The sequence below is a fragment of the Acomys russatus genome, chromosome 7, assembly GCF_903995435.1.
Source record: "Acomys russatus chromosome 7, mAcoRus1.1, whole genome shotgun sequence".
Lineage (NCBI taxonomy): Eukaryota > Metazoa > Chordata > Mammalia > Rodentia > Muridae > Acomys > Acomys russatus.
In genome coordinates this window covers 8,693,547-8,708,839 of record NC_067143.1, presented here as the reverse complement: position 1 = coordinate 8,708,839, position 15,293 = coordinate 8,693,547, and the positions used below count along the sequence as shown (strand labels likewise).

The 15,293-nt window shown below is 49.5% G+C and overlaps 1 protein-coding gene across 2 annotated transcripts in view; it reads right to left on the bottom strand.

Annotated features, from left to right (window-relative positions):
* Positions 1-15,293, bottom strand: part of Nav2 (neuron navigator 2) — a 363,149-nt gene that overhangs the window by 53,155 nt on the left and 294,701 nt on the right. For both annotated transcript variants that reach the window (XM_051148610.1, XM_051148608.1), the window contains 5 exons: positions 9,095-9,386; positions 7,120-7,822; positions 3,920-4,378; positions 3,063-3,128; positions 1,656-1,700 (listed from right to left, as the gene is read on the bottom strand). In XM_051148610.1, the coding sequence (XP_051004567.1) occupies positions 1,656-1,700; positions 3,063-3,128; positions 3,920-4,378; positions 7,120-7,822; positions 9,095-9,386 (1,565 nt within the window). The remainder of the gene's footprint in view (positions 1-1,655; positions 1,701-3,062; positions 3,129-3,919; positions 4,379-7,119; positions 7,823-9,094; positions 9,387-15,293) is intronic.

The window sequence follows — 15,293 nt, the reverse complement described above, 5'->3', positions numbered from 1 at the left end:
AATACAGTGGGGTCCTGCCTGCTATGTGCTCTGGGAAGCTGGAGACCACAAAGCTCAGATTCTCTCACGCCTGCTTGTCTGACTCCAGCTCGATGCCCTGAAACTTCTGCAGGGCACTCTCAGAATTAACGTGCTGCAGAGTGGCTGCTCACCAGGAATTTTGCTATCGGGTAAGCGTGTGTGGAGGAGCAAGCCATGACAGAAAACCAGTGTGGATGGGAACATGGTTCTCACTCTTGTTGGTGGATCAAGTGCCCGGTGAATGGGGTTATGTGACAACAACTTGTAAAAATCCAGGGCTACGTAATTTTAATAGAGCTACAGACACGTGTACAGCATTTCAAAACATAACTACTTAAGTTAGCTTCCTCTTTGGGAACAGTGGGTTATGAACGTATCTCAGCTGGTGGAATGCTTGCTGAGGGCGGAGGAAGCCCTGGGTTCAACATGCAGCACAGAAAGGAAAAAAAAAAAAAAAAAAAAAAGACATGTTGGTGCATGCCCGCAATTCCAGCACTTGAGAAGTAGAAGCAGGAGGATCAAAAGTTCAAAGGTCATTCTCAGCTACATAGCATGTTCAAGGCCAGTCTAGGCTACTCGAGGCCCGGTTTCAAACCAAGGGGAGATGGGGGCATCAGTCATTCACATGTCCAGCTGACACACACGATGAAAGGCCATGGTGGCTTATTAACTAGAGACACACAAGGCAGCAACAAGACATTTCATTCCGAGTTCCCTTCATGTAAAAGAACTTTAACGCGTAGTGCAGGATGAAGCCAGCGCTACAAACAAGGAGGCTTTTGGAAAGCAGAGCTGACACAGGTCCACATGGAGCATGAGCAAACTGAAGCACCTCGTCGGGCTGGTGATAACATGATTGGAGCCATGGCGACTTAGAGCATCCTGTTTCATCAAGATAAGCCACAACAAGCAGCCTAGGCCCAGGCCCAACTTATTATGGAAGCAAAGACATTCTTTTCTGGTGGTCTTTTTTTTTTTAGCTCTCCACCAAAAAAAAATCAATCATATACATTTCTTTCTGGGTATTGATAGCTGACCCAATCATTGATTGGGACATTAAAATAACGTCCTTTGATGATGTTTTATAGCCACAAGGGTATTTTTTAAAGTAGATTATTATTGTTGTTGTTGTTGTTGTTGTTAATATTTTATTAGCATCATCTGGTGGTGCTTGGGATTGAACTCATAACCTTAGGCATGGCAGGCAAATGCTCTACCATGGAGCTATATCTCCAGTCCCGAAGAAGCTATAAAGTTTTTAAATGGAGGCAGCTAACAAAGCAGCATGCTGTAAGTCATGTCATCCTTTGGAAGTGGCTATGTGCACAGACAGTCATGAAGTACTCGGCGCTCCTCCTGCCAGCCCCCCAGGAGCAGTTGCCGCTCCAAGCTCAGGGTTGTGAGATGGCTCTGTCACATGATGCTTCACAAAGCACAGACCCTGCTCAAGCAAGTAAGCCACAAATGGAGAGATGAGAATGAGATGGGTCTGTCATCCAAAATCCAGCTGCGGTGGCCAAAGCAGGGACCCCAGCCGAGCCCCAGCCCAGCCCAGCCCACCAGCTATGAGAGAATGACACAGCCAAGCTCCAAGGCCACAACAGAGGCATGGGTACAAGGAGGGGACAAGGTACCTGAGTCCTTTCTTAGGCAAAGTGTTTCTATCAAGGTGCGGGTCACTGTAGGAGAGTTAAAACAAAACCAAGAACTTCAGAGGAGCACAGAGGAGGTAGAAGGGAGGCAAGAAGGCTGGGGGAGGGGCAGGAAGAGCCCCAAGGGACAGACTCCCACCACTAGCCATGCATGCAGGACGCCGCCTACATAGTATACAAACGAGACCTGCTCCTGTCTGCACCCATACTGGTATGTACTTTTACCCCACATCACAAGGTGGCCTGAGTCATGAACCCCAATTCTTCCTCCTTTTCCACAGCTTCAAAGCCAAGGTCGGGGCTGTGGCACCTAGAAGTATGGCCTGTGCTGCCTGCCCTGTGCTCCCCCTGCCCCCCTGCCCGGTGTACTGCCTCAGCCACTCTCCTACAACTCTACTGCCTCTGGCAAAGGCTTCAAGAAGGGGCAGAGACACATTGGAGGGGTTCAAGAGGCAGTAGTCTGCATGTTTGGAATTCATGTGTGATGAAGTAAATTCCAGGTCCCTCTCAATGTCTCCTTGTTCCTGCCCAGCAAGGGCGTAGCCAGGAGCTGAGCCCGAGGGCAGGAGCCTGGGCATGCTGGGACTTGCTGGCTGATAGAGTCAAGGCATTTGAACGTCTAAAGTGCAGGGGTTTAAAGGCTTGGCTTGTAAGCCTGACAGAAACAAAGTTTGTGCTGTGGATGGGGTGAAGGGGGTTTCCATTAATTTTTCCCCCTAAGCATGAAACAACATCTGCTTGTTATGTTTGGCCAAGCCACCACTCCTCCAGAAACTCAGGGTCAGCATCCATCTCCGAGGCCCACCCACAGCTGGGGGCAGACCCAGGCTTCTCTCGTGGTAAAGCCCCGGCCCTCCAGGCACTCTGTACCATTATCATTGCAGAACACAGACACACACACACAACACGACACTCCGAACAACACGATGAGCCAGACTGGAGCAAAAGCCTTCAAGGGAGAAGAGCCAGATGGACTGGGAGGGGTGGGGTGCAGGCGAGAGACAGAGGTGTGGGCACCCCCCAACCCCCACTCCCGGGCTACGCAGTGGGTGGCAGACAGTATCCGGAGGAGTCAGGAGGACAAAGCAAAAAGCGAGGCAGGAACATGCCACGGACACCATGGGGTGGGGGGTGGGGAGGATGCCAGTGAGAGCTCCTGCAGCCCTGGACGAGCAGCGGGGTTTGAGGTGGCCACCCACTTGCCACCTTTCCCTGGGCTTTAGCAGACAGTGGGGTAGACCCTCACTGGCATGCCTGGAGATCACAGGGTACACCAGAGCCACAGACACAAGCAGGAGCTTCAGGCCAACAGCCTTGCACAGAACTGGCTTGAGAACAGACAGACAGGCAGAAGAGCCTAGAGGCTCAGCAGGCCTACAGTGTCATTACCTGTCCTGTTTCCTGGGCAGAGTACTTCTGCAGAACTTAGGGCTAGCAGCAGGGGAAGAGAGGGGGCTAGAAGTCCAGGCAGGTAGAAAACAAGAGAAGGAACATTAGAGGGGGCGGGAGAGGAACTGTTGCACACAATGACCAGAACAGTTTTCTCACTCCCAGCGCTGACCCCAGCTTTGTTTCCCATGTCCGGTCCAGAAACCAGACACACCCAAGAACGTAACAGCATCAAAGGTCTAAGGACTCTTTACAGGTTCTCTTATCTCTTATCACTGTGGCCAGGAGGGTCCTGACATGACACCAAACCTCCCCAGCTGCTCCCAGGTCACCTGTTCTGCTCCCTCAGCTACATGAGAAGAAGAAAGAAGCAGCTGAAGTTGCCAATCCCTCAGGAATGGAAGGGCTCCCAGTGCTGGTTGCCATTTCAGATGGCAGCATAGATCTGTCCCGTCTAGTAGTTCCAAGCACCAAGAACAGCCACAGGGAAAAAAAAAAAAAAAAAAAAAAGAGACAGCAGGAAGCAGTCAAGATGAACTCTACCCTAAGCTGGCTTCCACCAGCAAGGAACACTTATTAGAAAGATCAAAACCAAGCTGGGCATGGTGGTGCACACCTTTAGTCCCAGCACTTGGGAGGCAGAAAACAGGCAGATCTCTGAGTTCATCAAGGCCAGCCTGGTCCAAAGAGAGAGTTCTGAGAAAGAAAAACCAGGGGATTAAAAAATAATAATAATAAAAGAAAGAAAGAAAAGAAAAAGAAAGATCAAAACATCCCAGGCAAAGGCTAAGCCTTTGGATCCCTAAACTCCTATCTGTATCGAGGAAAGGAAATCTTCCTGTGGGCATAGCACCAACCTTTCTGACAGTGTGGTCTTCACACTGCTGGTGCGGACAAAAGGCATCAAGGAGTCTTCCTTAGTAGAGGCGACTGGACCAGGGGAAGAGTTGTGACTCAAGCCCCCGCCGCTGCCGAGGGATATGTCAATAGACTCGCAGCTGGTGTGCAGGCTGCTAACAGACTGGAAGCCCAGGCCATCCTTGCTCACTGCTGACGAGCTGGTACCCCAGGTGAGGCTGTTGGAAGGGCCTGAGTGGGCTGAGCTGGGGCTGGATGCTAGAGGAGACTGGTTGAGGTCCACGTTCTTACTGTAGAGAGGACTGCTGCTCCCACTGCTCAGGACGCCACTGCCTGAGGGGGACTCTAGGTTACCTTGCTGGGTCATAGTGGCATGAGGGTTGGAGATGACCACTGCGCTTTTCATGGTTTCGGCTGTGGCGATGGGCACTTGCTTGGTAGGCTTCCCACCAAAGAGTCTGCGGAGAGACAAAGGGTTGTGTGGGACAAATACCTGGGACCAAAATGTGCAGGGCTACTGGAGATGGCTGGGATGGAAGAGACTGTGACACCCTTGGAAAGGGCAGTGCTCTCTCCTGCAGACACACTAGGGCCTCCCTAGAGAAAGGCTGGTGGTTAATGGGGCTGGTTCTTTTCAGGAATCTCTTTCTAACTCTAGGCAGCCGCTAGGGCTCAGCTCTCGGCCCAAGTGATAAGAAAGCTTTTCCACAGGCTTAGCCACACTCATGCCTCTATGATCTTACTCACCTCACCCCCCTTTTTTCTCTCTCTCTCTTTAAGTAGAATAGCTAGAATGTTGTCCCAACTCAGGAATCTTCCAGAAAGATTCTGTGACACCAAGTATGAAGCCTTAGGATTTGGTTTCTTTGACCTCTCAGCATAATGCAAAGAACCAAGACCATGAGTCTATGTTGGTGTGTGCCCAGGAGAAGTAGGGACACAGACGAATGAGCAACAGAAAGCGAGGGTGCCAGAGAACCTGTGTGAGTCAACACCATACACAGAAACATGCTGGGTCCACAAGACGTCAGACCAGGCACACCGGTACAAGCCGTGTCTCTGAAACAGACACACAGAGATGCCATGCCATGCCGTCTTCTGCTCATTCCTGCAAATGTGTCATCAGCACAGAGAAGGCATAGGGGACCTCTCTTCCCTGGGCAGAGAAACCAGCTCCAAGCCAGAGGGTGGACCTTGGTCAAGGACACAAGGGCCTAAGCCCACTCTCAAAAAGTAGCAAAGGGAATAAGTAGCCCTGAAAAGTGATAAGAACACTACATATTGTGATGGGCAGACTGCCCTTCACCCCTGGAGTGGTTTGAGTCTGACCTTGATCACCTAGAAGGCACAGGGATGCTTGCATACGTTCAGCAGCGGTTCCTCTCTATTACTGGGCAACTCATTTGATGGCCAAAATGGGAACTCTTTTGCCTGGCTTCCCATCCCACATACAAATCCACCTCACTCTGCTGGATGAATGCCTCAGTTGAAGGGAGTTAGCCATCTCACTCCACCAAGGGCTTCTTCTTGCCACACAAATAAATGCACAGCCAGACCACCAGGGCAATTTAGGAAAAGTGTGCATGAGATAAGGAGCCCACGTGTTTTTAAAGATTCCTGTACACTAGCTTGAGGGTATAGTAAAAATGCCACTGCAGCCACCAAAGGAAATCTGAAGGCCACATTTTATTCTTCTACTTGAGGCAAATAGCAGAGAAAATTTTCCTTTACATGGTAGTGTGCTAAAACATCAAAGCACAGCCTAACAGGACCTTCCCCCTTTAAAAAAAAAAAATTACTGGAATCTTAACGATCAAGTCTAGACAGGGCATCACCACACAGATCCTTCCCACCTTGATGTGGAATGCTTCGCTGGAGTCCTCAGACATCCCTGTTCATTCTCAAATATGGGTCCTGGGTATGACTTCTATTCTCACACCCCTCATTTTCCATCCTGGGGCTTGCCATGGCCCAGAACGCAATATAGGAGCTATGTAACTGCCACTCAAAAATGGGCCAGCGGCTAAGCACAGTGGTGCACCCCTTTAATCCCAGAACATGGGAGGCAGAGGCAGGTAGATCTCTGTGAGCCAGCTTCTTCTACATAGTGAATTCCAGGACAGCTGGGACTATGTAGAGAGGCTCTGTCTCAAAAAACAAAAAGGAAAAGGGTCCAGTGAGTGATTTTTAAAGGAATTAATTGCTAAAAGGATGCCCTTTCCACATTGAGAAATTCCATCCAGTGCAGAGATGTGGGGAAGGCATCCCTTTCAAAGGTGCTGGGAAGTCAATTTCTCTTTGTTAGGGATTACTCTGCCTTTAGACGTTTATATAAAAGGAAAAGAAAGAGTGGAGCTAAAGAGATGGCTCACTGTCTAAAACCCTTGCAGCCAAGTGTGAGGACAGCATCCCAATGTCCAGAACTCGTGTCAAGGATCGACAGGTGTGTGGTACTGATCTATAGTCCCAGACTAGGAAGGCAGAGGCAGGAGATCCCAGGGGGCAAGCTGGTGAGCAGAGGAGCCCAGTTATGGGTTCAGCAAGAGACTCTGCCTCAATAATTAAAGCGGACAGCAATCAAAGAAGACACTGACTTCAACTTCAGGCCTCCATGAGCGTGCACACATATGTACATGCCCACCACGTGTGGACCCCTGCGTGCATGCATGCACACACATACACATATGCCATACACACTTACATATGCAACAATATTTTAAAAAGCTAACATTTCAAACATTGTCCATGTGTTATAAAAGATCATGATGGTATAGAGATTAAAAACAAAAAACAACCATATACCTCCTTCCCTTGAGCTAAAATCTGGGTGTAAAAGTGTGGCAGGGACCCACCCTTTCTGTCACTAACTTTCATTGGGTGCCTTCCATAGCTGAGCACACCTGCAAAGAAGAACTTTAGAAGGAACGCCGAGGAAAGTACCATTAGCTCCTATGAACAGATGAGGAAACTGAGGCAGGGTTCAGAAAAGCAACCTGAGAGCTAATTATAATAAAGTTAGGGTTTGAATCTGGGAACCATGATTCTAGAACTTTCTGTCTCCCATCCTGGCACAGAAAAAATAACGCCTGGACTAACACAACGAGCTGTGGGTGGGAGCTAGCCTTGAACTCAGCTTTGCAAAGGTTGCTTTGTATCAAAGTCAGAGTTCATTAGCCCAGGGTACCAGGGCACATCTTACCTGCGGAGTGTGGGAGAGGCCACATCTGTGTACTTGGTCCCTGGCTGCAGAGTGGCCTGAGCTGAGCTAGATACCGGCTGTGTGGCCGGGTTCACTTTCACGGAGTTGCAGGAAGCCACACTCTCATTGTCTGAAGAGATGCCTTTCTCCTTGTCTGTCTGGTTGACAAGCCCCGGGAGTGAGCTGCCCAGGGATGTTTTGGACGGCTCCCTCAGCTTGGGCACGGGTAGGCCTGCTGACTTGCTGCTCATGTTGGAGTCAATGCTGCTGGTACTGCATCTATTCCCTGCCCCATTCCGGCTGCTGGACTTGCTGGGCCTAGGCAGGCTCCGGTACTGTAAGTTTGTCCGGGAGCTGAGAGACAGATACCCATCATCCTGGTTTGGGGCTCCATCCATGCTCGTCTTACGACCCGTAGACCGACCGACAAGGGCGGATGACTTGGGGATTTTACCCAGTGTAGCAGACCTGCTGGTGACGGTGGCCCCGCTGGCTGTGATCATGGCCAGCCCAGCGGCAGATCCAGTCTGTTTCTTGAACCCAAAGCTGTTGGCATTGGCAGTGGGCGTCCTAGAGCTGCTTGGGAGGGTTTTCTTGGATTCATCTCCACTGCTGCGGCCAGCATCTGATGGGGAGCGCTTGACCTGGGAGGCTTTGGGTGAAAGCCTTCCCTTCTCAGACACCTTGGCATCATCTGTTTTTCCTAAGAGAGAAACCAGTAAGATCAGACCCAAAATGCAATGCTGCTGGCTAGTGCGCCTAGGATACAGACCCCTGTAAAGACTGTGATCACCCTGCTTCCTGAGGAAGAACAGCACCGGGGAGCTCAGGAGACAGAGGTTTGTATAGTAATAATCTCATCTGCTGCTGTCACTGAGAGCCATTTAGGATGTGTCACTGATTTTGCTCTTTTCCAAGCAGTCTATGCCAACCAAGGGCAGAGCAAAGAGTGGAGCAAAGCCAGGAAGCTGTTGGCACATCCACAGCACAAGAGACTCTGTCACACATTGCTCTCTTCGTTCATGTCCATAACGCAGACTCTGGCGTTTCTGGGGGAAAACATGCAACATACCAATATGGCCTTGAGGAGCCAGTACTAGTGTGTTAACTCACTGGTGAGTGCTAAACTGACCCAGTTGGTACACAGTGAAAATGACCCACAAGGAACTACTGTCGGACTCACACATATATCCCTCCTCAGAAAGAGTCATGGAAGTAAACCTTTGAGGAAGCTGGGAGAGCTGGCTCAGTCAGTAAAGTGCATGCCTCTCAGGCATGAGGGCCTGAGTTAGAGCCTGGAACCAACCTTTTAAAAAGGCAGTTATGGTGGTGTATACTTATAATCCTAGTGCTGGGAGGCGGGGACAGGAGGACAAGGCATGCTCACTAGCCAGCCTAGCCCACTTGGTGATCTCAAGGCCAACGAGACTCCAGCTCAAAACAAACAAACAAACAAACAAACACAAGGAATAAGAAGAAAGAGTGAAGCTGACCATAGTGTTACATACCTTTAATCCCAGCACTTGGGAGGGAGAAGCTGAAGGATCTTTGTGAGTTTGAGACCAGCCTCATCTACAGAGTAAGTTTCAGAACAGCCAGAGATATACATTGAGACCCTGCCTCATAAATGAATGTATAAATAAATAAAAAATAAGATAGATAAATGAGAGAGAGAGAGAAAGAGACAGACGGACAGACAGACAGACACACACGGGGTGGGGGGGATAGCCAAAACAAGAAAAGGGGGTGGAGTGGATGATGGTGTTGAGATTATCCTCTGATGTCTTTACATATATCCACATAGTATGTATTGGCATACACACATTATTTGTGTGCATATATACCCCCCAATATGCATGCACACACGCGCACACACACGCACACACTCACACCTTAAAAATGGTTGTAGGCAAAACAGCAACTTGAAGAAGTTATTTGTAATGTAAAGTCATCATGATTTTGGCCTCTCACTCACCGGTCCCTGGGGTCTTCAGTGTGCCCGTCGGAGCTGATGTCTTTGTCCTTGGCATGGTGATGCCCACCTCTGCCGTCATGCCCCGCCGCCATGAGCCTGTCTGTGAGATGACTGGAGTCTTCTTGCCAGACACGCTTTTGTCCGACTCATCCGACATGTCTGAAGGGTTCCGCCTCCACTTGGAGCCTGGCTCCATCTTTACACCACTGTCTGAGCCTCCATCTGATTTCTTGATGTCATCACCAGACCACAGGGAATTCCTCTCTACCTGCGAGTGCTTCTCAGCGTCGGTCTGTGGACAGACACTTAATGAATTAGAGCTCGTCCATGCAGGCCTTGACAATACAGGAACTACTTCTACTGAAGGACTTTCAAAGTTTCAGACACCTGCTTACTTTGTGAGAAAGCACCTTCCACCACAACCACCCCCCCCTTTTTTTTTCCTTCAAGGAAAGACTACTGGAGGAAGAATGGAGAATAAAGGGGCTGAAGAGCAGCAGGCCCTCAGGAGGAGAGCGAGCAGAGCAGAGGGAGAGGTGAGAGGAAAGAGGCCTCCAACTCTGCCACTTGCAGACAGCCACCTCCAGCCCTGACTCTGAATCCCCCCCCCCACACACACACACACCAGCACTAGCCTGTCTCCTCTTCCTTTGTTCTGCACCCCCTGTCATTCCATTAACAGGGAGATCTTTGCATCTAGCTCGGCAGACAGTCTAACACACCCGAGAGGGAGCGAGCAAGCATGGGAACTCCGCAGATCGGATCTGTGAAACACTCGACTGGCAACAGCAATGGTGCTCACGCCCACCCAGCTTTGTTTCTGAGCTTTTGCTCCCCACGCTGCAGCAGTCCGCAGCCAAGTAAGATAATTAGGCAACTCTCTTTGGAAGAGCCTGACCTGCTGGCCATGAGGCCCAGGAAGAGATAGGAGTGTGCCGTTAATGAACTGCAGGGCTGAAGGACACAAAAGGAGCCCGAATGCTCTGGGGCCTCTGGGGCTTGAGGCTGGGGGAGGGTACTGGATGGGAGAAGCTGTGTAGGAAAAGGACAGGGGAAGTCATGATGCTTTCAGGCTGGCCACTTTGAGAAACAAGCCCCGTGCATGAGCGGCCTGGGGAGGGCCTGGGAAATGCATATGAACTGGGCAAAACCTGGCCTCAGGCATGCTACACAACAGAAGGAATACCTTCTTATAGAGGGCAGAGTGGGCAAAAGTTCAGTCTAGACCAAAAGTCCCTGCTCAACCCCCTCTCTCCCCACTATTCCCCTGGTCCCCCGTGACTGCCACCTACGCACTGCAGCCTTCTATGGGTGCCTTCACTTGCTTGGTCCTTCCTAAAGCACACACTGGGCTGCAGGGACAGCTAAAACACAGCCAGCCATGTGAGGGGCAGAGGGAAGGTCCCATACCCACACGCAGAAGGAAGGAACGTGACACAAATGATAAAACAATCCAGGCACAGGCTGGTCAAAGCCAGTCAGGAGACATGCAATATTACTGTCATCTTAATTTGAAAGATGAACACAGAAACTCAACGACCTCAGCCTGGCTTTCTTCTTCTAGATCCTTCTGGCACTTGCTGAACCAAAATGAACTCAATGCCCACAGTTTGCCAGGCATCAAGTAGGGTCCTAGAACCTGTAAGATAAGTGCCTACCATAGGCATAAATAAACGCGAGACTGACTGTGAGACGTGACGGACACCATCAGGAAAAGGGAAGTGCTCTTGGAGAGATATAGACATCGATTTAGATTAGATGGTGAAGTGGGAAGTGGTAGCCAGGTAGAAACTTCTAGAAAGACCCTAAAGAATGAGACAGACTTAGTATAAGGAGCATCTAGAGAAGACCGTGCCAGTGAGCAGAAACTGCATGTGCAAAGGCCTTGGGCAGAAGAAGATGCTTTGGAACCATCCATATAACAAATAGCCATCATGTACCACCAGGAGCCAGGGAATCTGCCTGTACTGGGAACACTTTAAAGATTTATTTATTTATTATATAGAGCTCTGCCTGCATGTCCACTTGCACATCAGAAGTGGGAACCAGATCTCACAATAGATGGTTGTGAGCCACCATGCGGTTGCTGGGACTTGAACCCAGGACCTCTGGAAGAGCAGACAGTGCTCTTAAGCGCTAAGTCATCTACTAAAAACCTCTGCCTCATGGAACTTACATGTGAGCATATCCAAACACATATGGATACATTCTAAGATTTACTGAAGCTGTAGCACCCTTTACATACTTGACCATGCTGCATTGTTTGGTTTTCTTTTCTTTTTTTTTTTTTTTTAAGATTTATTTATTTATTTATTATGTATACAGTGTTCTGCCTGCATGTATGCCTGCAAGCCAGAAGAGAGCACCACATCTTATTATATAGATGGCTGTGGGTACTAGGAATTGGACTCAGGACCTCTGGAAGAGCAGCCAGTGCTCCTAACCGCTGAGCCATCTCTCCAGCCCCCAGTGTTTGGTTTTCAATGTCCATAGTTCTATTTCCTACAATCACACTGTAACGCAGTTAATAGTGATGCTAAAACCTAAAGCTTACTGTGCTCCAGGCACAAGCTAAGATGTTTGTTTGTTTTAAAATATGTGCATCGGGGGCCTATGACATGATAGAAAAAGTAAAGGTCCTGGTGGTCTGAGGTTCAACTCCTGGAACCCACGTCAAGGTAGAAGGCGATGCCTCTGCAAAACCATTCTCTGCCATCTATATATACACTTACCATGATATAAGCACAAAGAGAGAGAATAACACTTTCCCCCCCTTGAGGCAGGGTTTCATTATGTAGCCCTGTGTGGCCTCTCCATGAAGAACAAACTGGCCTCAGATTCATTAGAGATCCACCTGCTTCTGCCTCACCAAGTGTGAGAATTAAAAAAATGTGCGCCACCATGTCTGCTCCCAATAAAAACATATTTTTAATTGTTTAGAAAAATACATTCATTCATCAGGGCTGAGGACAGAGCTCAGCCTATTAATTGCTCGCCTAGTATGCATGATGCCAGCATGCTCCATCCCTAATACCACAGAGACCAGCACAGTGGCACACAATCTCAGGGTCCTGGTCATGGAGACAAACGGATCAGAAGGTGTAAGTCATACTTGACTAGGGAGTTTGGGGGTCAGTCTGGGCTACATGAGACCCTGTATGTCAGTGGGCGGGACAGAGAGAGACGGGGAAACACACACACACACACACACACACATGCACACACACCATATACAGAGGGGGGGAGGGGAAGGGAGAGAGAGAGAATATGATTCAATTTATTCCTCAGAAAAAACTCCTAAGAAATAACAGAATATTGAAGCACTGAGTGGAAAAGAAACTGACCCAAGCCAGGTGTGGTGGCGCATGCCTTTAATCCCAGCACTTGGGAGGCAGAGGCAGGCGAATCGCTGTGAGTTTAAGGCCAGCCTGGTCTACAAAGTGAGTCCAGGACAGCCAAGGCTACACAGAGAAACCCTGTCTTGAAAAACAAAAAAATAAACAACAACAAAATCCCACCCAAGCTCCCACAGTGAGGAAGGCATTGCAGGGATTGATTCGACTAGCCAATTGCCACAGTCACAATGTAACCACTGTACAACAGTACAATCCTTGGCTATAAGCTCCAAGAGATGTAACCTCCTCCATGCCGCAGAGTACCTACTAAAATCACCTACACCTAGCAGAGTCTCCTTCTACAGACAGTCTGGGCTCTCAAGCCCAGGCCTAGAGCAGCCTTAGCCTGGTCCCTGGGACAGACACCCTGGGATGGACTCCAGGGTGCACATGTCTCCAGTCTGGGACCATGGCTTGGCCTACTCTTCTCTGTTAGGACAGCCCTCCAACTGTCACACCCCCTAACTTGGTACAGAGTGAGAGCTCTTCCAACAGCCTTCTGTAGAGCTGGGTGTTTGCCTGGGACACCTTGACAGGTTTGCAGTCACACGTCTTTAGCAAATCCTTCTGGAGCCCTGTGTAACCATCGGTGATATCTCTTGGACGTTAAAATGGAAGGAGTCTGTTTCTCTGTCCCCAGAGCTTGCAACAGGAGGGTCAGAGGTCAACGGGGTGGTCCTGCCTCCTTCCGAAGCTTTTCCTACCAGCTCTCTTGGATGTCTCTTTGGTCATCAACAAACAGGCAAGTGAGAAGACAGCAGATAAGCCAGAAGGGACCTCGGAGTGGCTGGCAGTGTTTCCAGAGAGGGATGCCTGGCTAAAACGGGCTTTGGAGACCAGTGGCTTTGAGTTCCAGCATTGGTTGCTTGTCATTCACTGCTGTGTGAATTTTGGGTTCCCTCCCATCTCCGAGACTGTTTACACTGGGCATCAAAGAGGTTGGGATTGAATAGAGCCTTGAACAGAGAGCAGGTGGTAACTTAAGAGTTAAGTAAACATGGAGAGATTTCATAAACAGCATCTCTCCTCACCAGACTTCCCAGCTCTAGGAGAATCCCAGCCCTCTGCTGTGTCTTTCCCCTTTACCCCATCTGGGCCTTGCAAGTAGTTGAACAAAGTTTGAGCTGGTTGAGCCACTAGACACTGAATGCCCTGCAGGCTGAGTTAGATGCTCAAGGGGGCTTTCAGTTGGAGCCCACAAAAATACAAAAAAAAAAAAAAAAAAAAATTACAACATCATCACCTGCCACTTGTGTCCCAGACACTATGACCCTCAGATACTTTCAGCTCATTGACGCTGCACTGTCATTCATATTGTACACACCTTCCCTGAAACCACAGGTTTGAAGGGAAGTCACCAGCCCAGAGTCATAAGCCATGGTTCCCAGGGGGGTGGGGAGTGGGGTGGCAGCCTGCCTATCTCCAGCTAAGCTGACCCTACCATCCTGATAGGCTGATGTCCAGAGGACGGACAAGACAGCAATCCTGGCCACATTAGTCATGATTTTGTTGCCTTTAGAGGTAAGTAAATAAATATATACACACACATGCATACATACATATATTTTTTAGCCCCTGTGAATTTTGCTTAAAAGCTAAACAACAACAAAAACTTTGAGCATTGAGAATGAAAGACAATCTTGTCATAGGCAGCTCACCACCCCCAACATGTGGATGAGTGCCTTCCACAAGCATGCAAGGCTCTGAGTGGCCAAGGACTGAAGGTATAGATGAAGGCACAGCAGGCATATGTGTGTCTGTTAAAACGTTGTCCACCAACACAGTGCCCAGAGAACAAGATGATGCAGGACAGAAGGGAGACCGCTCTGGAACAGCAAGCAAAACACACAGCAGCGTGTTGCCCACTGCCATCACAAATGCAAGAGGGAGACAGAGCAAAGGGCAGTCAAAGCACAGAGAGACAGGAGGGACCTCTGAGCAGCTCACCAGCTCAGACTCTGGGAGAAGCATCTTCAGAGTTGGCACGCTCATGACATACCCTAGGGCATAGGTCTAGTGGGCATTATTTTTGTGGATGAGAGCGCGAAGGCTCTAGAAGTCTGATTGGATCATCCCAGGACATCCCAGAGTGAAACACTTAGCCCCAGAGTACTTGACTTCAATGTCACCCTCCTCCCTGATGCCACAGTTAGCACTTGGACTCACCAGGATTCCTAGAGGTGGGCATGCAGAGGACTCAGGTCCTCACTCAGAGGACTTTGTCTCTTACACTGAGCCAGGAATGCAGGAGGCTCAGGGTATCCATAAACAGGCCATTAGGGCCTTATGGGACTCCTTCAATGTTCCTAGGTGTCTCAGAGGGAACAGAGTCTCCTGAAGGAAGTTTTATTCCCAGCGATCCCACCTTCTCCATCTGCCTCCTCCTCTCTCCATCAGCGTACCTCCGGAAAAGAAATCCCCCTCTCCTCAGATGTGAGGCCAGACAGGCAGTGTTTCCTGTGGGAACACCGCCGAGCCCTCTCTTTCCTTGTGTGTCCTGCCAGTGCAGCACACTAGCCCAGGGTAAAGCATTGTGTGACAAGACCCCTGATGAGCGCACCAAGGAATGGGAGGGTGCGGGTGCATCTCCCAGGCTCAATCCACTCAAAGAGGGGTAATGGCCCTTAGCATTCCTGGCAGCCTGTGGGGGAGGAGGTGCAAGGCTGCCAGAATGTGGAATCAAATATTTTGAGATGCTCCCTGGACGGGAACAAAGAGAATGTCATGAAAAGTCCATTTAAAAGCACTGTGACAATAGGCATCTCCTACCCGCTGCTGTAGCCAGCATTTCTGCTCCCCAGACC